This window comes from Tetrao urogallus (assembly GCF_951394365.1).
Source record: "Tetrao urogallus genome assembly, chromosome: 1".
In the NCBI taxonomy this organism is placed as follows: domain Eukaryota; kingdom Metazoa; phylum Chordata; class Aves; order Galliformes; family Phasianidae; genus Tetrao; species Tetrao urogallus.
The window spans coordinates 84,164,931-84,189,071 of NC_136813.1; the positions used below are offsets into that span (position 1 = coordinate 84,164,931).

General features: G+C 39.4%; 1 protein-coding gene across 1 annotated transcript in view; it reads right to left on the reverse strand.

Moving 5' to 3' along the window:
• LOC306957171 (amine oxidase [flavin-containing] B-like) overlaps window positions 1–24,141 on the reverse strand; it is a gene marked incomplete at both ends in the record, with an annotated part of 48,166 nt that overhangs the window by 18,164 nt on the left and 5,861 nt on the right. Inside the window, 2 exons of the mRNA XM_079548558.1 lie at window positions 11,352–11,489; window positions 12,457–12,551. Coding sequence (XP_079404684.1) covers window positions 11,352–11,489; window positions 12,457–12,551 — 233 coding nt within the window. The remainder of the gene's footprint in view (window positions 1–11,351; window positions 11,490–12,456; window positions 12,552–24,141) is intronic.

Below are 24,141 nucleotides of genomic sequence, written 5' to 3' on the forward strand. Positions count from 1 at the left end.
CAAAACACCTCACTTTCAATCTAAGAATGGACTTTACAGCACACATTCAGAAATACTGCAGAAAATGTCAGGAAAGAACTTTTCATTCAAAGTGGAAAAAAAGTGCATCTCTACAGCTTTCTTGTTCAGTCATATAAAAATACATTACTCCAGAATAATGAAAGATATATTCCTGTAGATGGAGATCATGAATAGTAGTGAGTTTTTCCTTCTCTTGGCCCTGAAACGGACATTTTGACACTATTATGATCACTCTTAATGTGAACTTAATTTGAACTGGGATGCACCCTCATGGTCTATTCACCAGGGGGCATCATAACAGAAGAGCAATAAATCACAAAGTAATCTCCTGTCCCAGCTAGTAAAATCTGAACCTTGTTGGTAATTACCTTTTAGCTTTTTGGTGCACATAAAAATTTCATGCCAGCCGGCAGTCAGCTTTGCTCTGCTTTGTTCTGAGCACTGGAGGTGGAATACTTTGCATAGGTGTTTCAAAAAAAAAGACTGCATCAGTTTGGTTTTTAGTACCCAGCATTTCCAGATTGAGATTTATGAAATATGTATACTGGTGCACTCAAGAAAACCAGGACAACATCAGAATGGGTTATTCCAATTATTGATTTTGTTCAGAGCTTCCTGCCCTGCCACAGGCAATCCTAACTGAGTAATCCCCTCTGAGTTAATTCAACTCTTACAAATTTCCTGTAGTGTTTCTTCATGAGCGCACGGCTAGAAGACATATAAAACATATCTTTGTTTTAGTATTCTTCTATTTCACTGCATTTTAACCGTAGGAAGGGAAAACTTGGCTATACTTCTGTAGAAATCTGGGGTGACAAGTCTCATAAAGCACAAAAGCTAATCTCAACCAGGAAAAATAAAAACAATCACAAAAGAGAGGGAGTCTACTGTAAAAGTTGCATTTAATGGGTCCAAAGGCATTATCTAAGGCCTGATTCTTATTTCCTATACAGACAAAATTCCAGGTGCTGCATGTCAGAATTCTGTTTGCAAAAAGACTGCAAGACCAGGATCTATACAGAAACAAAAAACAGCACTACAGAAAAATTACTTATAGTTCTGAGTATTTTCCAAGAACTAAAACAATTCAGTTCTATAGAGGAATTTGTACTTTTACAAACACAACAAGCTTTTTGATATTTAGGCCGTACCTACTGGTGCTGCATAATCTCCAAAGAAAAAAAAGAATTGTAGATAAAAGTATGCCTCAAAATGCACAAAACATTTACTTTTCAAATGTTTTCAATACCTAAATCAGAGCAGTATACTGCAATAATAACCATCCCTTCTGATCATCTGATCATCTGATGTAATATTTTTACATCACAACTGTAATAATGCTATAATGCTCAGAAGTATTTCTTACCTTTTTTTTTTTTTTTTTTTTGGGGGGGGAGAGGAGGAGCAGGAGTCCACTCAATAGTATTTAATAGAGAGCATGCACAGTCTTTAGAAACTGATTCATAATGCAACTTGCAATGCTTCCAACATCAGCATTGGCAGCTGGAGGTCTACCTGCTATTGTACTTGCTGCTTGAAAAGACTGTTGCTGTAGCATGAGCTAAAGCATACTGAAAAAGCTGAAACTAGAGGGAGCAAACTGAATGAAGGAACACAGTTGTCTCAGGAATAAATGAACAGAGAAATGAGGAATCCAACTTAAAATGTCAGAACTATTATAATTCCCAACACATTTTCTCATTCACATTTTGAAGAATGTCACGTCAACCAACATTGGGCTTAATTATACTGGACCCACATAATATAAATGGTATAGAAACAGACTTTCTATGTACACCAGGTCAAGGAGATGACATAACAAGAAATAGGTTACTACTACAGGGTAAAGGAAATACATAGCACGACAACTGAGTATTAGCAGCCCCTCGTATTATATCACTCCCAGGACTTGGGAGGTCACAGGGCTGGTCCCACACACTTTCCCTTCAAAGAGTGGCAGTGAGTGAATGGTTAGGGAAGAAAAGACATGCTTTACCAGCAAGTGTCATCAGTACCTCTCTGCACACTGGGATCTCAGAAGACTGCTGCTTTTGCATGCACAATACCCCTTCATGCTCCTCTAAATGTAATATGCCTAGGTAGAACCTCAGCAGTGTTCAACATCATGACCTGCAGCTCTTTGTCCGGGTTTTATAGCTGATATAAACATCTTACCAATACAGTCAGCTTTCATTGTAGAAAATGTGACCCTGTGATGCAATCTCTGCATCCATGAATAAGCACAGATACTCCCTTAGCTAAGCCCTCTAAAGCTCACAGTAGCAGCTCCTAACTTCACCAGGATGCCACTCTGCATGTTAATTCAGTTACACAGCTTTGCGAGCATACAGTGCCCTCTGCTGATCTGCAAGCATGGGTACATCACACACCTTGTTCTCTCAATTTAAAATCGTAGAAATCTCTCTCATGTAAAGCATGGAAACAGCCTCTTTGACCAGGTAACAGCAACAGGACAAGAGGTAATGGCCTCAAGTTGTGCCAAGGGAGTCTGAGGTTGGATATTAGGGAACATTTCTTCTCGGGACGAGCAGTGAGGCAGTGGCATAGGCTGCCCAGGGAGGTGGTGGAGTCACTGCCCCTGGAGGTGTTGAAGAGCCGTGTGGATGTGGCACTGAGGGACATGGGCAGTGGGCACGGTGGGGATGGGCTGGTGCTTGGACTAGATGATCTTAAAGGTCCTTTCCAACCATAATGATTGTATGATTTTAAGATATAAAATTCTGAAGAGGAAAATGAGAAATAGCAAGGAGTCACATCAGGCTGGAACTCAGTACCTGACTCTCATATTCATTTTCTCACTTGCTATACTGTGGAAAACTGTTCTCCTTGGTTTTTTTTTTCATTTTATTTATCTAATAATATGTGCCTTTGGTACTCAGCCTCCTATGTAATCATAATTCTCAGGAAAATTAGAAAACTCGTGGCAACTAGCTGCACCAAATGATATCTCTAGCAGCCGAGAAAGGTAAGTAAGCCTACAGAGAAAACTGAGGCAGTAAAGTCTTTTCTTTGAGAATCTGTCCTGCTTCTAAGTTCAACTGGTTACTGTGCTGACAGTAGTCATAAAGATAAAAAAATACAAAGAAAATACAGAAAATAGAAAATATAGAAATAGAAAATACAAATGCTGTGAAAAAAAATCTAGATAACTAATGATGCAAACCTACAATATTAAGATGTGCCAAAATACCTTCTAATCATATTTCAGTACTCAGTTTGGGATCATAAGCTTTAGATGATGAAGCATCTTGTGAAATTTGATCAGCATAAGTAATTTCATTTTAAATGTAGCATAGCCATACACACTGGCCTGAAATGCATCTTGAAAAAGAAAAGAAGCCAAGTGGGAGCAATTTGTTTCCAATGTATTATAGATGTAAAGTTCATCTTCACTCTGCCACCATATCAGTCACACAAAAGCTGAGATACATGTCTTAAATGAAAAAAAAAAGCAGAATGAGAAAAAAATATAACACTAAAATATATAGAAAAAAAAGCTTGAGGTTCTGCTATGAATTTAAAAGTGAATATAACTCTTGGATCCAAGTAGTTGAGAAAAGAGTTGAGTTAAGTATCCCTCCTACTAGAACCAGATTGTTTATTTAGAAATACTAAGAAATACCTTTACAAACAGTGTTCAGGTACGTAAGAAGCACAGAATTCAAGTCTAAACAGTCTCTGAAACTGGGGCTCCAAGGGCTTTCAATACCTGAATTAAACCTGCCAATGAGGAGGATAAAATCAAAAGAAACCTTTTCAGAATATTTCTGGCGTTTGACTTAAAAAACTTCCTTCCTCTCCCAGGAGCTGAGAAGTGGCAAAAATGAAAAACAAACAAACAAACAAACAAAACAGAAGAAAAGAGGAGTGTCATTTTGGAGTTAACCGTGACACCAGCTCTCTACCCACAGAAAAAAGCAACACAAAACCAACCCCTAAACACAAATGCATCCTTGCCCTCTCAAAATGAAAACACTGTTTAAAGCAGAAGATAACATTAGCATCACTGGTTTTGTTTCTGAGATTCTTGAGGTTTTTACATTTTTTAATCTAAAAACTGAAATCTTACATAAAATTTTACAGACATGTGAAACACAGTAGGTTCAGCCAGCTCCTCCAGTATGTATTTAATTCCGCATTTCTGTAGGCCTCAACCAGCTTCCCAAGGGAAACAAAAATCAGTTCTTGCAATCAAATGCAATTGAAGCTTTCCTCCTAGCTGCCTGAATTAAATAAGCTAGGTGGGAGTACAGATCCTTTTCCTTATCTTATAGGAAACAGACCCTGTAGACTGGGAGAGCTGAGGCTGAGGAATTTTCTTTGCATTCAGTTTTAATTAAGAAATGCATATTTTATTTCCAGTTCACTTTCCTTACTGTTTCCATACTGCTTTCATCTTGGTACTGCCACCAGGTCACAGCTGTCAGCCTTCCAGCCAATTTTCCTGATCAATAAACATCTCTTGTGAGACTCCTCTTTATGGTCCCCTTTGACAGAGATCACTTTGCAGACTTGCAGTACATTCTGACCCTTTTAGACTGCTGTAATACAAACATTATTTTTTTCATTTTATTTTTAAAAAGATCGAATTACAATCTAACTTATTGCAATTGCTGCCAAGTGACTAGCACTAAAAAAAAGGGAAAATGTCCATTATTTACAGGGTAGGTACGAAAAGAACAGCCTTCCCTCTACTCCTGCCAGTGGCTGCTTTTCATTCACAGCATGGAGAACATCCCTTGTGGGTTTGGCAGATGCTCTCACCTACTTCCGCCTGTTCAGTCCTCAGTCTCCCCCAAGGCTCTCAGTCAGGGTGAATAATGACATGGCATTTTGTGACAGGAATGCTTGCATCCCTGTATCTAGGATACATTTTAATCAACGCAGATCTGCATTCCACTAAGAACATGGGAAACTACTATATAGGAAATTACTAGTAATTTCACTGTCTTGGAATTTACATGGCTTCTTTTACAAGGTGCCAGATCCCCAGCTTCTTCACGATTCAAAGGATTCTCCTCAGTTCCCTAAGTTCTTACCTACAAACTGCCAGAGAAAAGGGAAAAATAAAGACATGATGCCATTTTGCCTCACTTAAATTTTTGGTAGCTAGTCGCCTCACAGACTTTTCCTTCTCTGATGCACTCTAATTAAGACAAACAAAATAGAAATGGAAGTGCTTTTATCTAGTCATTCAAAATCCATTAAAGCTGTTACATTACATATTATACACTATGCCAGGAGATGCTGCCCTTAGATTTGCAAAGAAGCAGGTCAAAAGCTTAAATAAATCATGTTGCTTTAGTGTATGCATCTGTATGCACAGAATAAACACCAGTAAATTCCCCAATTATAAGCAATATATATTCTATAAGCAATCACTCTTCCTGCTGCCAGTTAAAGCCTAATAGAACAGGACCATCACATTTTTATTCATGAACAAGATCACAACAAACTGCATTTTAATAAACACAATAGCGCTGAAAATGAATGACACCCAGGAGGTTGCAAAAAATTTTTTCTGCAGATTCACTGTAGATCAGCATGTAACCTGCTAACATTAGAGCTGATCTGTGGTCCCAGCTAAAGGTATTGTATGTATAAGATTAAATGTTCAACCCAGCAATGCCCTTCAGGCTAGTCCTGTGGCTTAACCTGGCAACAGCTTGGCACCACACAGCTATTCAGTCAAGTACTCCTCTCCAATGGGATGGGGGAAAGGACTGGAAAAAGATAAAACTTGTGGATTGATATAATGATAGTTTATTAGGACAGAAAATGAAAGGAAATATATTTTGTCTGTGCACATATACACAAGAGCTGCTCTGAAAGCAGTGCCTCATATTTTATGAGCTTGGTCCACAAAATCAGAGGCGGATGATGGTGATATGGCAGTAGAAGCTGAACCTTCCCACCAATATCCCATTATATATTGTGACAGATGGCAGCAGAGGAGCAGTCTGACACAATGGTATCTGACATGGAAGCGAGTACGAAGCAAAGGTGTGTCACTGAATTCCTCAAAGCAGAAAAGATGGCAACCACTGACATTCATCAACACTGAACGTTGATGGAGACCAAGCAGTGGATTTGAGTACAGTGAGGCGGTGGGTGGTGCATTTTAGCAGTGGTGACAGCGACGTGAAAGATAAGCCACATTCTATGAAGTCATGCATAGCTGTCACACCACGAAATGAAGAGCATCCTGATCAGGTCTTCTGCGTGAATTGTCCGACTATAACCAGGGAACTGTGTATAGAGCTGAATATCAGCTTCAATGCATTGGAAACAGTGTCAGTAATATTGAAATATCACTAAGTTTGTGCCAGGTTGGTTCCATGAATGCCTTCACAGGAACAGAAAGAGCACTACAAGTTAGTGTGTCCAGAACCAATACAAGGCTGATAGTGATAGTTTCCTGGATCACATCATTACCAGTGACAAGATGTGGTATCACCGCTATGAGCCAGAATCAAAACAGCAGTCCATGAAGTGGTGACATATGAATTCCATGTAAAGAACATGTGAAGACCAGGAGCATATTGTCCTACCATGCTCACCGTAGTCCAGATTTGGCACCTTCCGCCTTTCATCTGTTTGGGCCAATAAAAGATGGCCCGTATGAACAATATTTTCCTAGCAACTATGTCATCATAGCAGCTTTGACACAATAGGTCACCTCTGCTGGCACAGATTTTTACAAGTGTGGTATGCCAACTCCTCCCACTTCTATAGTTCAGCATGATGCCATATGGTACTTTGGCCAGTTTGGGTCAGTGTCCTGGTTCTGTTGCCTACCAGCTCCTTGCACACTTTCAACTCCTTAATGGGAAGGCAGCACAAAAAGCTGAGACATGACTCTGGCTTTGTGTAAGCACTGCTCTGCAATAATTAAAACATTAATATGCTATCAACATTGTTTTCATCACAAGTCAAAAACACAGCACCACAGCAGCCACTGTGCTGCACTTAGCTCTATCTCAGACAAGAACAGGACAATTGGGTTCACCTTAGCATTCTCCCCAGTTGCCAGATTGTAGATAATTATGAAGGTTCTGCTAACCTTGGAAGGGCATGACATGCATTCAGACACCTCTAGCAAGTGCTGCTGGAAGATGAGTGGGCATGAGGAAAGCCCATCCCCTCATAGGGAGCAGAACTAATGAGGTACAAGCAACTCACTGTCAAGAATCTGTCTGATGACAAGGGAGGAGATGCTTCATGTTTCACCCAGCATTTGAAAGACCTCTCTGGATGTACGCATTTAACTGCCTGAATTTTTAGAGGTAATTGAACAATTAGCAGGGTTTATATCAATTATCACCACGAGGAATATTACAGCTGCAATACACAATCCCAATAGCTAGCTACCTAGCTAACTGCTAGCACTATTGCCAGTTTGCATCAAGACAACAAGGGATGAAGAAGAATAAATGGACCAGCCAGTTCCCACAGTCTGGGAAAATTCCAAGAAGGACCAGGCTATTAATACCCCAACAACAGTTCTGGTGGAAAGAAGATCTGGAAAAAAGTGACAATAGACACCAACAGACTAATGATTAGATTTTGAGAAACAAGTTTTGTTGGTATCATGTAGTCAGTAAGAGGAGTCTTGTTGACAGTCTGTGCTGCCAGATTTCATGTAAGCCTTCCATTAGTGAAAATGGGATCAGTGTACTCAGCTAGCATCAGACCATGGCAGATGGCAGATCATCCATACCATATATGAAGGAATCAAGTTCTAAAAAGATTGATTTATCAAACCAGACATACAAATAAATGTTTAATTACACAGAGTTATGATAGCAGACCAAACCAAAACTGTACTTACCTTACTTAGCAAAGGTTACACTTACACAGGTACACTGTTACATTTGATAGCAGGGATTTGTGCTTTAAAAGACAAAAAGTTTGCATGGCTATTGGGATTGCACAAAAGTTAAATGCAATTTGGATTAACCAAGCAAATCTGTTTGCAATTAATCCCATACAACGATTTAAATATTGTTGTATTTCAGCTTCTCTCTCCAGAGAGTCTTACATATCAAAAGTAAAAATTATGTGGGCTGTATATGGTTCGGCTTGTTTTTTGAAGACAAAAGCTGTCACTTTAGTGAGAGAAATAAAAGCGAGTGGTGAAAAGCTGCAGACCTACCTATCTCAGATAAGGCCCTGAAAACTCTCTTGAGTAGGTAAGGAAAAACTACCTGATTTTAAGAAGCATTTAGTATCTGCTTACTGGTCCAAAGGGACAACTGTTAGGAGATATCGTATCTCAGATACTTTTGCTTCTTAGATCTGGATTTATGAACCTAATTTTGAATATGCTACTGAAAAGCAACAGTGTTCAGATAGCAATTTGCCTACCAAATACAATTTGCAGAGCTATACTAATTTTCTCACTGAGACTGATGAAACCGTGCTTACACAAATGAAAAGAGCACACTAATCTCCTTTCAAAAACCATAAAAGAGGATGTTTAACAAGTGTAGGGAAATAAAAAAATATGTAGGGCAAGAAATATAATTTTGAGTTTCTGTGAAGATATCAAACACAATATAAGTGAGCTCAAAAATATACTCATAATAGAGCTTGGCATTAAAAAAGATTAAAGGGGAAGAAAACACACAATCCAATCAAGCTGGTAAAGCTTAATTAGCACAGACACACCCAGAGATCAACAAAATGCATTCTTTTCATTTTGTAGTACAAAGAAGCTGCATATATTACTTGTATTAAAAAGCCTGTAAAATGAATTTAATTAACTATGAAAGGCTTGATTTTGCCTTTGGGTACTTGTAAAAACAGCAGCTGATTTTCCAAGATGCACTCTGATGCCTGATAGTGTAGTTAGACAAAAATTAAAACCTTTAGGTTTCATTGCCTCTCTGGATTCAGAGAGAACGTGGTCCAGAATTTAATTAGATTATTAGTCTATAGTCATGAAGCTTCAGTCAGCATGTGAATTTAAATTCACACAGACCTTTGTGTATTTTGGAATCTGTTTTACAAGGTATGACTTGAGAGTATAGCTTGAATTTTATGTAACACACAAGAGTGTTGTCCATTTGCAGGGAAAGTGAGGGCAGCCACATGGCTAAAGTGAGAGATCTGCAAGGACTGTATTGCAGTTACATGAAATGCAAAACTTCAAAGATTAGTGCACCCATTTGTACATGCAATTATGTACGTTTACTATGTAGCATTCATATTCTAACTCTTTAAGATAATATTTTTCCATAGTCATATAAACACAGCAGTAAAAAAGAAATAAAAGATTAAAAATGAATGAAATTAACAAATTCCGAAGAGGAGCTACTGTCTGTGTGATATTTTCTCTCATTAAGCCTTGCTTGGCTTCCAGAAAGTCCTGGCACATAGTTCTCTCCCTGGCCGCTTCTACCCTGTCTCCCTTCAGGAGCTCTCCCACAAGCAGCCACCACCAAGACATGCAATATCTCTCCTCAGATGATTTTCAGTCAGATGATTTTCAGTAGTTCACAGGACTGGATATGGCTCTAAGCAGGATGATAAAACTGTGACACAGTGGGGTCTCGAAGGATCCTGCTACTTCCAGGGTCTCTTGTTCTATAGGTCTGCGTAAGTCATGGTGCCAATCTCACACATACCTGACAACTTCAGACCACCATGGTTCCAAGTATAAAACTACCACATTTGCCACATCTCCCTGGTATATCTAAGGACACAATTTGCATTCTACCAGCAGGTCACAGCACTACCACATGAGTGTTAGAGTTAGCCCAGGCTTTCAGTCTTCTCGCAGACCTCCCAGGTTCTGTTTGCACCCATAACTCACAGATGCAGACCTTAGCCAAAGTGTCGAGTGTCCCATATCCCCAGACTTGGATGGCTTAAATGCCTTCTGGAGAAGAGTGGCTTCTCTCAACTCTGAATCTCTGGACACTAATTGTACAGCTGCATAAATTCCCTTGACTTGAGCCTTAATGCCTGGACAGACACTGCAGGCTCAGCCCTGTGTTTAAGAGCCTTACTGCAACAATGCAAGGCCCTTCCTTTACCCAGACAGAGCCAAGGCACATCCTTTACTGCCCGCCTGGGATACATTCCTGAACACCAGCAAGTTCTGTCAGTGCTGGGTAGGGAGGAAGGCTGCGAGCCTTGACTCACAAGAGCACTCTCAGTCCTGTGCTTAAAGGTGTTTATAAATGATGGCAAAAGGCTGTTTGCAACCCAACCTCCTCTAACAATCCATGTGTTAAGACACTTGTAGTCAACTGAAAGACAGATTATCTTTGGATACTTCTGTATACTTCTGTAGAAGTTTCCCTCACTCTAGAGGTCTGTTGGAAAACGAAAGGTCATTTCAACCAGCACACTAACACCAGCATCCTTCCCAACAAGTTGGCTCCTAAAGATCTGAAAAGAAAATGGGATCTGGCCTACAAAACAAGCAACCATGCTTGTGGTGGTTGCTAACAGATGAGGTCCCCATATAAATTCCAGCTTTGGCAATACCAAGTATGTTTCAGTGACTTCTGACAGTATTTTGGAACACACCATGCTAGGAGAGCAAGGTTATCCTGACAGCTGATCATGCACATCAGCCATGTCAATTGTCTTCTACCACGAACTTCCCCCTCACAGTGATTTCCTGCTACAATTGAGGAGACCCTGAAAGCAAAATAGTGTGAAAATGCTTTGAGAACAGACTTCTTTTTCATAACAATTGAATGGGAAAGATACTTCAAAACATATTAGAACTTTTTTTCTCTATTGCTGTCAGTTTAAATACATCAACATTTTCTTTAACCTTTGATCATACACCAACTATCATCATGTCTTTTCATAAGCGTATAGTGAATCTCAGTGTTAATTTCCTCAGAACTAACACAGAATGTTGCTCTTCTATGAGAGTGCAACACTAGCGTAGAATAGTATCAAGCAGTATAAAGAAAGGAGAAAAGAATTTAGGAACCTTACTCTGAGAAACTTTCAGTCTGACTCCAGATACTCCCACTTTCCAGACTTCTGAAAAGGCCTTTCAGACACCTCATGCAGAATATATAAGAGAGCTGGCACATATAGAACAATTGCAGTTGTTCTGTTTGGAAACTGTGAAACTTTTTGAGCGCTTTTAACTATGAGCTCAGACGTGAACCAAAGCATCAGTTGCCAGGAGGCATCTACAAGGGTACACATGCAGATATGCATGCATATAGTGATTTGTATCAGTTCTTCATTACCAGCATACTTTTTTTTTTCTTCAGGAAACTCAGAGGATGCATAAAACTTGTCTGTCTACAGCAACAAACTTGAGAGCATCTTACCTTGACATGATGTATCAGCTGCTCAACTTCATTCACTTTATATGTCTCTATTCCTAACTCTTTAGATAATCGTAGAAGGCGATTCTGCGTTGGCCCCACATAGGCTCCTCCAAGGTCCACATATTTAACTTGTTTATTCTAGTATATCACACACACATCCACACACACACACAAAAGATTAAAAAAAGAGATGTGACTTTTGCAAACACCACACAAATTAAAAGAGCAATTTAGACGAATTATTCAAGCATTCTAGTGAAGATTCCTCTCCCCATAGAAAATTCTATTTGTCTTGGTTAAGTTCAGGGTTCAGGAGTAGCACTTACTAAGAATCTCATATGTGGATTTCATAAGCAGCTCAAGGCTGTAAAGGAACAGACCTCCCAACAAGCACGAGAAGAAAGACCTTAACAAAGAAGATGGAGTCAGAGAGGTCTGCACAGTTCTTATCTGGTTGGACATCTCACCAGAAACTAGCTCAATACAGAGTACACTAGGGAACAGCACAGGTAAGGTTTTTTGATGATCAGAGTACATGGGGATCTCCTGGGTCAAGAGAGCACGTCATAAAGGAGTGAACAACACTGGTCCCCAGTCACCTCTGCCATTCCTGTAATCTATATCATTCTTCACAGGGCTTGTTAAAAGTTCAGCTCAAGGATTTTCATCACGCAATTGGTCTTTATGGGTGTTTTTAAATAGCAATTTCTCCTGAATCGCTCCATGGGAAATGACTTTAAAACTTAGCTAATCATTTTCTCCTTCCCAGAGGAAAAGATTAATGACTCCAGTGCCTGCAGATAACATGGAAACATTCTGTCCCCATCATTCTGCCAGTTTTTTCCTATTCATGTTTGCATGGTATCAGGAAACTTCCCTTCTGCTACCACTCTGGCAATTTTCCCACAAGGGCATCCTCTAGCAGGTAAGTTAAATAAATATGCATAAATACATAAATGCATTAATACATAATATTCACATAGTGTATGCATAATGTATATACATACATGTCATGCATATGCATTAATCAAATTCATATTATACATGTATATAATATAAAATATGTGTGTTTATACATTGCATAAGGGGGTTTGGAGACAATTACCTTTACAGTGAAGGTTCTTCCACCAACCCTGTCATTGGCTTCCAGCAACACAACATTCAAGCCCGACTCAGTCAATAGTTTGGCAGCTGAGAGACCTGAAAAATAAGAAAAAGAAACAAAGTAAAAATGAACTAGGAGCTAGCTTCATTCCATAAAAATTTTCTTCATATATTTTTTCTTCATTTTGCTTTTCTTAAAGCTGAGACACCAAGAAAGAGAGCAATTGGAACACAGGAAAGAACATCTCATTTTAGTTCTGATGCCATAAATCCTCACAAATGCAGAGAAAATATCAGTCAGTCTCTCCAGCAAGTGCGTCAAGCCATTCTGGGAATTAAGGGAAATACAAAGGTTGGATAAGACAAAGGGAGCGCAACTTGCAATTTTAGCTTTTTAGGATCACCACTGCCTTACATTTCAGAATGAATAAACTGAGATTTGTATAATCTGAGGTTCTTATTTTGGTCACATGTGGCTGAATTTCCAGTGGGACAGCAAGCAACATACTCTGAAGGGCAGCGTGGTCTTCTTGCATGATAGAATGCGCTGAATTAAGCTGAGCACACAATAGGCTAGAAACCACACTCACACATACAATTTTCTTACCCATTCTGGCTCACTGTCTTGCCACCATTGGAAAGCAATCAGTTGCCTCTTGATGTTTAGTACACGCAGTTTTTGAGGAGGAGGGAAATGAAGGGTCAAAGGAGATTGTTCCAAGTATAAGTCAGCCATGGAAGAAATGCCAAAAACACTGGCAGGAAAACAGATGGCTAAAGCTAGCATGGCAAAACTGAATGAAATGACAATGATGCTTTACAAAGCAGTCCTGAACAGAAAGAGTATTAAGGAGAGCTACTAAAGGCACTACAGAACATCCTGATGGCAAACTATTAGCCTGGGACCAGGAGACCCAGTTCTTGCTCCCAGCAGATAAGCAGCTGAACAGTGCTGGTTAAACAAATTAAGCTCTTCATTTCCCAGTGTCTAAAAAGAGATGATGCACACCCATTTTTAAAGGACTTAGGCATTTCCTGGAAAATAAATAAATAAATAAAGTAGGAGGAGCTTTCGTTAAAAGATCATATTGTCCTGCTTTTACTTCCAGCTCCATGAGCTTAATTTATCTTAGGTTTTCATGTAAGTGCTGACGAGTAGAGAAAACCATCGATGATACTGGTATTTCCATACTTCCTTATCAAGAAAATTATATTATAAAAACATTCAGCTGGCTCAGCAGCCTTGACTACTCTCACAAATATTTAAGGAAGCCAAGGAGAACAGCATACAGAAAACAGTTGTAGTGTGCAAACATGGCCCAGATTTCCAAGCGACTTTTAAGAACAGATCGGTTCTAGGAGGAAAAATAGACAAAAAATTCCCTAAACAAACACAGTTTACCATGCAAAGAGAAAAAAAAAAAAAAAAAAAAAAAAAAAGTTGCTCTTGAGCAAAGACAAATATTTGATCAGCTGGGACAAGTTCAATAGTATCTATTAATAATTTACAGATGAATATATGATCTCAAAGCTGCTATCAGGGAAGATTTCTGCTGGCTTATCACGCTAACAGATATTGACTTATCAATTAATACTACTCAGTAACCAACACTGATTAAGTAATATGAGATCTGACTTTCTTAATGAAAATCTAATGAATAAACATCTCAGTCCAGCTGGGAAAAGAGCAAGCTTATTCTCAGGAGCTGAACAGACAGAGAAGCCTCTGAAGAGATGGCTCCCAAGACTCAAGCGGAAGGCAGCTGGTTTCACAGGGCTCAGCATGGACACCACCGTGTCATTTGCCTACGCACATCTCAGCCACACTACCACACTCATCTCTCAGCTACCCAGTGCTCACTCTCTATTGTTTATCTGGGGGCAGATGTCACTTTCCTTTCCCTTATGTTCATAGATGTACCTTCTGAGGATGGATCAGTCTTTTCTGATGCATAAATAAAAAATAAAAATCAGTGTCAGGGTGTCATGCTGGAATGGGCTGCTCAGGGAGGTGGTGGAATCGCTGTTCCTGAAGGTGCTCAAGAAACGTTTAGATGTTGTACTAAGGGACACGGTTTCATGGCGAAATATTGGATGATAGGATTGGATGATCTTGGAGGTCTTTTCCAACCTTTGTGATTCTATGATTCTACAAAGGAGAAAGACCAAGCAGAGCCTCGCTCTCTACTGACATTGCACTGTCCCATGACAATTTCCGGCAGATTGGATCTCTGTAAAGACAGGGATCCTTGGGGCTTGGCTCTATAGTGACAGTTGCAGGCTACAGGCACCATCTGACTATTTACTCCTTATCAATAGCTAATAGTCCACCTCCTTCTCTCTTGTATATACCAGCTCCAGAATGGTCCAAAATTTTGCTGGAGAAATGATACAAAGGTGGGGAATGTAGACACCCTCCAACTGCCCTGCCTCAGTAATAACAGAAATCTAACACTGGGGAAGAATTTCTGGGATTGTTTAGTCTAGAAGAGACTTATCTCTACAATTACCTGAAAGGAAGTTGCAGTGAGGTGGAGATTGGCCTCCTCTCCTAGTTAACAGTAACAGGATGAGCGGTAATGGCCTTAAGTTGCATCAGGAGAGGTTCAAGGTTGGATATTAGGAAAAACTTCTCAGAAAGATCAGTGAAGCACTGACACAGGCTGCTCAGGGAGGTGGTGGAGTCACTGTCCCTGGAGATGTTCAAGAACCATGTAGATGTGGCACTGAGGAATGTGGTTAATGGAGATGGGTTGATGGTTGGACTAGACGGTCTTAGTGGTCTTTTTCAATTGTTATTCTATGATTCTAAGAAGTGAAGGCAGAAGTTCAAGATCCAGATGGCACTGCTGAGAACCAGATCAGGTCTTGTAGCACAGACAGGACAGGATAAGGCAAGACTGCTGTTGCAAATATCAAATTTTAGCATGGTATCAATACCTAAGAATTTTGCTGTTCTTTGTATCTCACATATTTGACATCACAGCACTGGCACAGTACAGCCACATCACCCCTTACCATTCTTTCCCTGGAGCTGGATCTCAGGCCCCCAGAAGGGCTCTTAAGGTAACACTGCAATAACAGTGAGAGGACTGGATGATGCAGAGAGCTCTTGGCCACAGTGATACAAGGACAGATAGGGTGCCAGAACAGCAACAAATAGATATTAATATTAGTACAGAAGTATCGGGCACAAAGCTGGGGTGTGCTTTCAGAATTAAAGAATTGGGAAACTCCTACAAATTACAATCTCTTTTCTGGCTAAGAGACAGAGGCTGAGCAAGAGGCTTCTCTGTGATTAACATTCCATAAAGCATTCCATAAAGTATGCACAGAGACTGGCTGAGAAGTTTAACCTCTCACATCTCAGAATTGTTCCCAGCTTACCTATTCATCTTTCACATCACTAGGCAAGAGGCAGATTTTCACTGTTGCTCAAAAGGGAAGCAACCAACCATATTCAAACATAAAGTTCATCCAAAAATGTGGCTAGTGCTGTTGTTACTCCCATTTCTTAAACAATGTTTGTCATACAGCAACATCTTGCTCTTCTCTCCAGGAATATTTCTACTAAAACTGAGATAAACTACAGTGTTCAAAATATGAATATATGAATTGCAATCTGAGACACTTTAACCACTTGGGGACAGGAATTTAGGACAGCATCCCTTGCAAGACACTTACAGAAGTACAACAGAATATATATATGCATGCATACTTTTATATATATGTGTGTGTGTGTGTACACATATATATATAAATGGCTAAGCAGCCCCACCTGCAGTTCCTCTCAGTGAACTGACTCACAGACAATTAGTGCAACAACAAAGAAGCAGAGATGCTAGGTTTTATCTGAAACCTCAGACTGAAAGCACCATTGTGCTTAGATTATGGTAAAGCAGGCAAGCCTTCATCAGTTACCATGGCAACTTGTTATCTAAATGCAGCCACTTGGAGATGTTGGTAGGAGATTGCTTTCCAGGGGATGCTATAATGTAAGTTCAAGCCACAGAAATTGTTTTTCCATCGCGCAGCACTTTACGTGCACACAGATTTTACTCGGACATAATAATCAGAAGAATCATTCAACATTACTTCCAACTTCTTTCTTCCCTGTTTGATATCTATGTGCCTACTAAGCACCCTAATGCACCATTTGATGAAAGGGTTTTATCACCCACTCATGTCCTAACCTTCAAAATTTCCTTATATTAAGAGAACAATCAATATGTGTTTATTTTTTAATGGTAATCTCGAATTTCTATGCTAGGGCATGATCCATACTCACATTTGCACTGATAGGTGTGATGAGTCACATTTTTCCAATCATTACAGACTACAGTGAAGCCCTAGAGTAAAAGAAATCTGATTATTCAAAAGATTTCTAAGCACAATTTTTGAAAACTGACCTCAATTTTGTGACACTGGATTGAGTCCAGAGGAAAGCCACTAAGATGATCGGAGGGCTGGAGCACCTCTCCTATGAAGAAAGGTTGAGGGAACTGGGCTTGTTTAGCTTGGAGAAGGCTCCAAGGAGACCTCGTTGTGGCCTTCCAGTACTTGAAGGGAGTATATAAACAGGAGGAGGAATAGCTGTTTACAAGGGTGGATAGTGATAGGACAAGGAGGAATGGTTTTAAACTGTGGCAGGGAGGTTGGAACTTGATGATTCTTGGGGTCCATTTCATTCCAAACCATTCTATGATATGATTCTCTCTTTATCTACTTGCTTGTTTTGGCACCGAAGGTATGTTTCTGACATGCTAGGCAGGGGAGTTGTAATATCTGTACTATGTGCCAGACACATGGAGCTGTATACAAATGCTGGTTGTATAGACAGGCCTACAGGCAGGCATATCCCTGGAGGTATTTAAGAGATGTATGGACGTGGCAATAAGATTGTGGTTTAGTGATGGACTATGATTATATGACCTTTGGAATAGGCAAGTAGCTGACCAGAGGGGCCAGAAATGCAATTTCTTTTCTTAACGAAAGCAATAAGTTTCACATAATCACAAATCTTGAAGTAGCTAGTATCAGTGATTGGAAGCGAGGAAATATCATCAAATTCTGTCAGGGGAGGTTTAGATTGGACATCAGGAAGAACTTCTTCATAGGAAGGGTGGTGAGAAACTGGAACAGACTGCCCATAAAGGTGGCAGAGTTCCTGGAAGCGTTCAAGAAATGTATAGATGTGGCACTGAGGGACATGGCTTAGTGGTGAGTTTGATATTGTCAGGTTGATAGTCAGACATGATCTTATGGGACTTTTCCAATTGGAAAATTGGAATTGCATTGTACCCAGTAAAACAAAATACACCCATCTGTCAAAATACACAGCAAAAGACAGTTCAAGAGAACCCCTTTGCTCATGGCTAACACAACTGCTATGTTTGGCTGAGAGCAATAGGAAGAAACAAAGATGAATATGTACTAAGAAGTTGAGGTAAATCTAAGGGGAAGCAGAGAAGCACTCCTTCAACAAGGAAAACCCTCTGTGCAAGTTCCTAGCATCTAAAAATTAGTTCAGTTAAAGGAAAAAATCCATTTGCTGTTGTTTAGACCAAATTACTCTGAAATTCAAATACAAAGCCTCTGTGCTTATACTCAGGACTCAGCCCTCTGACCTCCTTTTCAAAGCTGTCATGTAAGTCACCTGGCACCTGTGCCAGAAGCACAAGACAGCATATCACTGCAATGTTGAAGCAAAAGGAGGGATGGGGAGCAGAACCAGAGGAAAGACATTTTCCTGCCTGTAGCTGAGCAGCCATTTGGCACCTGTGAGTTTTCTCCTTGAAATCTTCCATGTTTTTTTTTACTGCATTATTGTATTAGAAACAGCAATTTAATAGCACTCTTTCTGTTTGTGTTGACCTCTCTAATGAACAAAATCCAATTACTGCTCTGCAGCTGTGAGATTGAACCTGGCATTGGTCACCTTTACCTCTGTCACTTGTGATCATAATTAAGTTAAAATATTTTAATTGAGATAATGGTTTCAGACAATAATGCCTGCAAATCATTGTAAGTAAGGACTGAAAGCAAAGAAAAGACAAAAGAAAACAGCAGCCTGGGGTCTAGGTGAGATAAGGTGGTACAGCCATTTTTTGCACCTTCCTACTCATTATAAAATATCCAAGCAATTTTTGCTCTCATACTTTTCCTTTGTAAATTCAGGAGACGTGCTCAGAATTGTCATGGGAGCCCTACAGTAGAAACAGCTAGGACTACACAGCTTGAAACTCAGCTCACATCAGACTGTCCAGGTGTTTACTAAAATGATGGCATGCATAAGAGAATAATAGTGAGTTTTCCTTCTTCACTGCATCCTTAGTCCTTTGCAATATAATGTTTGCAGCATCAAAATTGCTCCAGGAGTTCTAGATGTCAAAAAAGCCAAAAAGGGATGAAATGCAAAGGGTTACACGGACAGTGAGATACTGCGACCCAACAGTATCTTTTATTAAACCAGCTCTTCACTTAGATGTTTTTGAATATGAATGCACTCTTTTAACCTCTACAATTTGAGTCACTCTACAAAAGTACTTTAGGTATTTTACTAAATCTCATGGAAGAAAGACAAAAGACAAAATGAAGCTCTACACCGTAGAGCTGCATCTAGAAATTCTTGCCTTGGTTATTTTCAATACCTTATCTCCATGCATTGAACAGCACAGTGAAAGGTATCAAAGCAACACGTAGTTTCAGTGTAAGGGGAGACAATCTCTCTTTCTAAGCCATATTACTGTGCAGTGATGAATGCCACCTACAGTGCCTGAGAATTTAAAAAAGCAACAGTTTCTGAAATCCCAGTGAACAAATAAATGTTATCATTCTGCCTGTCTAAAATGTGCATTTATTTAAAATACTGGTACATAGAGCATAACATTTCTGCCTAGGATCCAGCACTTTATGAGCAAATATAACATTTGTTAACATTGTTAACATTTCATTGTTGAGCTGAGGCAGTGAGTTTTTCCATCCTGTGAGCTGGCTCCATAACCTTGTCACTAAGGTCAGGATGAACATCCCAGTGAGTTAATGCAACTTTACAAGAGCATCAGTTCTAGTCCCAGCCCTCAGCCTCATGTGATCTTTCCTTTCTTGTTTGCAATGTTTCTAGATGATTCATCCATAGTGCAGGGAGGTGTATTTATTAAGAAGCCTAAATTTGTCCAAGGCTTCACACTTTGGAAGCAATACGGAATCTGGTTAACAATGAGTAAGACAAACAAACTGGTAGCACCTTAGCTCAAATTCTTCTATATGTGGCATGAAGACAGCTTGTTGCACTTCTGTGGAAAACCACTGTCTTCCACACAGTTCTGCCTCAGCTCAAGCACTGAAACCACAGCTGTCCTGCCCTTGACCAGGGCTTCTGTTTAGTTTTTGTTGTATTTTTACACTTGAGGTTTCCAATGAAGCTTCAGAGTGACAAACTGGGCACTCCAGCATTTTAAAGGATGAATACTTCTAGTATCAATCATTTACTGTATGCTTTGTTTATTTTAAGGAATTCTAGTATCTTACACATGGAGCGATAGATCTATTCAATGCCCAACTCACACTTGGTCTCATGCTTAAAAGAGTCAGAAGTTATTTTGTATGCTCCAGTGAGGTAAATATATATACATATGTATATATATATATATATATATATACACACACATATATATATACACACACACACACACACACACACATGCATATATATATGCATATATTCCCTACAGGAAAGCTGGGGAGGGATTTTTTATAACGACAGGTAGTGACAGGATGAGGGGAAATGACTTTAAACTGGAAGAGGGTAGATTTAGACTAGATATTATGAAGACATTCTTTACTATGAGGGTGGTGAGACACTGGAAGAGGTTGCTCAGTGAGGTTGTGGATGCCCCTCCCTGGAAGCACTCAAGGCCAGGCTGGATGGGGCTTTGAGCAACCTGGTCTAGAGAGAGACGTCCCTGCCTATAGCAGGAACTAGATGATCTTAAATGTCCTTTCCAACCTAAACCATTCAATGATTCTATGATATGGTGAAGAGTTAACATTGCATTCCTATTATTATTATTACCTGTACTGCAATATTATCCAACAGTTTCAATCTCAGGGCCTCCTTCAGCTTGGATAATCCTAATCCTTTTCCTGCTACTTTACAACTTATGCTGCCTCAAAATGCAACAAGCAGAGGAAAGAACCAAAGCAGACAGAGATAACTGAAAGACAAGGTAGCACTACATCAAACATACCATGGCATTAGAACAAACAAAGCTTAGCACAATGATTTGGAGCATGAGTCAGCCCCTTCCTGGCTGAGGCCCTACAAGGGCAGCTTACTAAAAACATCCTTTTAGGCATTACTGTTACATAAATATATAAAAACAAATAAAATGCCAGGCAGATTTACTCTTAAAATGAGTTTTTCTTTCTATGCTGTAATGTGGGGAGAAAAAAAGACTCAATTAAGTTTGGAAAATTTTGCAAAATTATGCAGCACTTGCCTTAGCAGAGAAATGTTCATTTCTCTTCTATTTTTAATAAACCTTGCATGTTCTTAAACACATCACTATTACTTCTTTATTTGTAAGCCTCCTAAAGAGAAAAGTAAATATACCATCAAACACATTTAAACTTATTAAAAATAAAAAATAAAAAATAAAATCACCAGACTATCACTCTCAGATCTTGACATTAAGGAACACGTGTAATTTCTCACATTTCTCCAGTTATTCACAGGCATACATCTAGAGATGGTCACTTCACAGGGAAACTATCAAAGCCCTCACCTAAGCAACAACGTCCTCATCCTATGGTTGTTCATTTTAGTTTACCTTTTGCTTGATCTTCCCTTAATTATTTTCATCCAGTTGCATCAGTTAGTTTCAGATTTACATTGCCAGGGCTTGTCTGGGTATCACTTTCAAATATCCACCATATCATGCTCTGGTGATTCCCTGAGAACTTGTACTACATGTATGTAAACACTGCATGCATACAAGTAGGTACAAACACATTACATGCACAAGCTAAGTACTGATAACTTGTGCAGCTTACAAAGATTTGTGAACTCTGTCTCCCCTTGAATAACTGAAAAAGTGTTCTGCTGCCCAGTATCCTGAATAATCAACTGAACAATCATATATGCCTGACAGCTTTTTGTTGATCACTGCATTTCTTCATAGTTGGTTCAAGATGAAGGATTGCCTAGCAGAATAAGACATCAGCTGGGCTGAGACACCCAAAGCTGTGGACGTAGATGTCACCCAGAGAAGCTCAAAAGAGAACACCGAAGATTTCCAATTGACTGTCTTCCTTATATCTCTAATTACAGGCAAGAGAAAGCATATAAAATCATTAAGATCATTCCAAAATCATTGGAAAAGACTAAGACCATCTAGTCCCACCACTAATCCATCCCCACTATGCCCACTAACCATGTCCCTCAGTGCCACACATTCATGTTTCTTGAACACCTCCAAGGACAGTGACCCCCCCACACCTTTATGGGTAGCCTGTTCCACTGCAACACCACACTTAGCCATATGAGCTAAGCAGCTTATTTAACGTGTTATGAAAAAAGAAACACATTACCAATGCATTTGCCTCATTCTGACAGAATGTGTGGAGGAAAAAGAAGGTGAAGGAAGCACAGAGGAAAAAAGAAGCATTCAAACTGTAAAACAAAACAACTTACACTCTTTCCTTTCCTCATTCTGCTCATTACTTAGCATGACTCACTGATTCAGCCTCTAATGAAGCTACTGTCATACTATTAACTCATACTGGAACAAAAGAGGTGTCTTGGTCCAATATTCAATGATTTAAACACAGATCTATCACTTGAGCAAACAGAGCGCAAGTTTATATGCAAACTATCCAGGCCACCAGGATATTACATAATATAAACTGGCTGTTTGATCAGCTGTTGTGTGCAGTCCACCATGAAGACTGTATTCAATGTTCTACCTTGATGGCATAGTTCATCTACAAAAACTAGCTGGCTGAGAGGCAGAAGGCTACAGAGGCATATTTGAGGTATTTTTTGCTTTTCACTCCCAGTTAAGTCATGTTGTAGAAACAGGAAAACACAGTGTAGTTGAATAATAGAGACATGATGTAATAGAATGTAAAGTAATAGTACAGACATAAGTACTAAGTACAGACATAAGTAATAGATAGAGAGACTGTGAGTGAATTAAAACTTCGTGGAACTCTTGGACCACTTGAAGCAAGGGATATCAAACAGAGGTCATTATTCTAATTGTTCCGATTGCAAGATGCCAGAGGCCCTAATGAACCACAGCTAGACTCTTCATTCACTGCTAAGCACAAAGTACGCAGAGCAGAGGCAAAGTGCTGAGGGAATGGTAAAAAACAGCTGCACGCCCACTTGGCTCAGGCATAATGAAAGACAGCATAATTTCAGCAACAACATAATTCCTCAAAATTAATTTTATTTTAAATAAAACAAGAAGTAGCTGAGGAAGACTCAGATAGAAATCACCCAAGCTTACTCAGAGACTCTTCAGCTCACCAAGACAGCTGCCTGTTTACCAGGTCTATATAAATTCTCAGGTGGGTACATTTTACTGGCAGCAAGGGTAGCATGGAAAGAGGTAAGGAAGAAAAGAACAGATGGAGGAAAAGATGAACTGAATTCCTTCAAGCAGATTTGTCCCTAAAAATACTTTACTTTTCTTCTTCTTAGAAGCCTGCTCTACCCATACGTAGCAACATCACTGTTTATTGACTTTAAAGTCAAGGCAACATAGGTGTGGCTTGGTAGGCACTTTCCAATCTTTTTGCTAAGCCACTCAGCTTGGAATCTCCTCAGCTGAGATACTGAAAACTGACAGGAAAGAAGAAGCTGGGCAAAATACAAATGCACAGATGAGTTATTGAGACATTCACGGTTCAAGTAACAAGGTACTGTAGCGTGTTCTTACTGACCACTGAAATCAGAAAAATGCATCTTCAAACGAGGATCCTACATAAACTTTAAACACGTCAGCCTCTACAAAGACTAGTGGATCAGATGAATGATCACATTTTAACAAACCATCTCATAAAGCAAGAACCTGACATAAGTTTACAAGGATAAAATAGGTTATCAGCCCTGGAGGAAGCTCATATTAAGTTCAAAGACAATAACATAAAAAATTAAATGATTGAAACTATAATGACATGAATGCAATTTCCTCATGTAATTAAAGCCCAACTAAACGACGACTGATTTCAGAAACAGTATAACTGAGTGCTTTATAAATACATCAAGATAAATCCTCTGTAAAAGAAAACTAAAGAAAGGTTTTTTAATCCACCATGGCACTGCTTAGAAAACTTTTATAACCAACATAAATTTCACCACTGTATCACTCTATGAAGTGGCTGCTAAGAAAGGGAGACAAAACACAAAGGCAAGCTCCTCCTGTTCTTGAAAAGAGCAGTGAAACAATATTGCTTTTTGTCTTTAATTAACAGAACTATTTAACTATAGCTGTTGGTTGCGCTACAGAGAAGCAAAATGCATCAGTGGGAAGCATGCCAAGATCACACAGATTGTTTACACATAGGATAGTAGCTTCTGAAGAAGAGAAGCCTTCTCAGTTGACTGAATTATGTGTAAGACCTAATTCATTGTCATTAGCTGCTGTGTGAGATGTATAAACAGAGCCAACTCTCTACT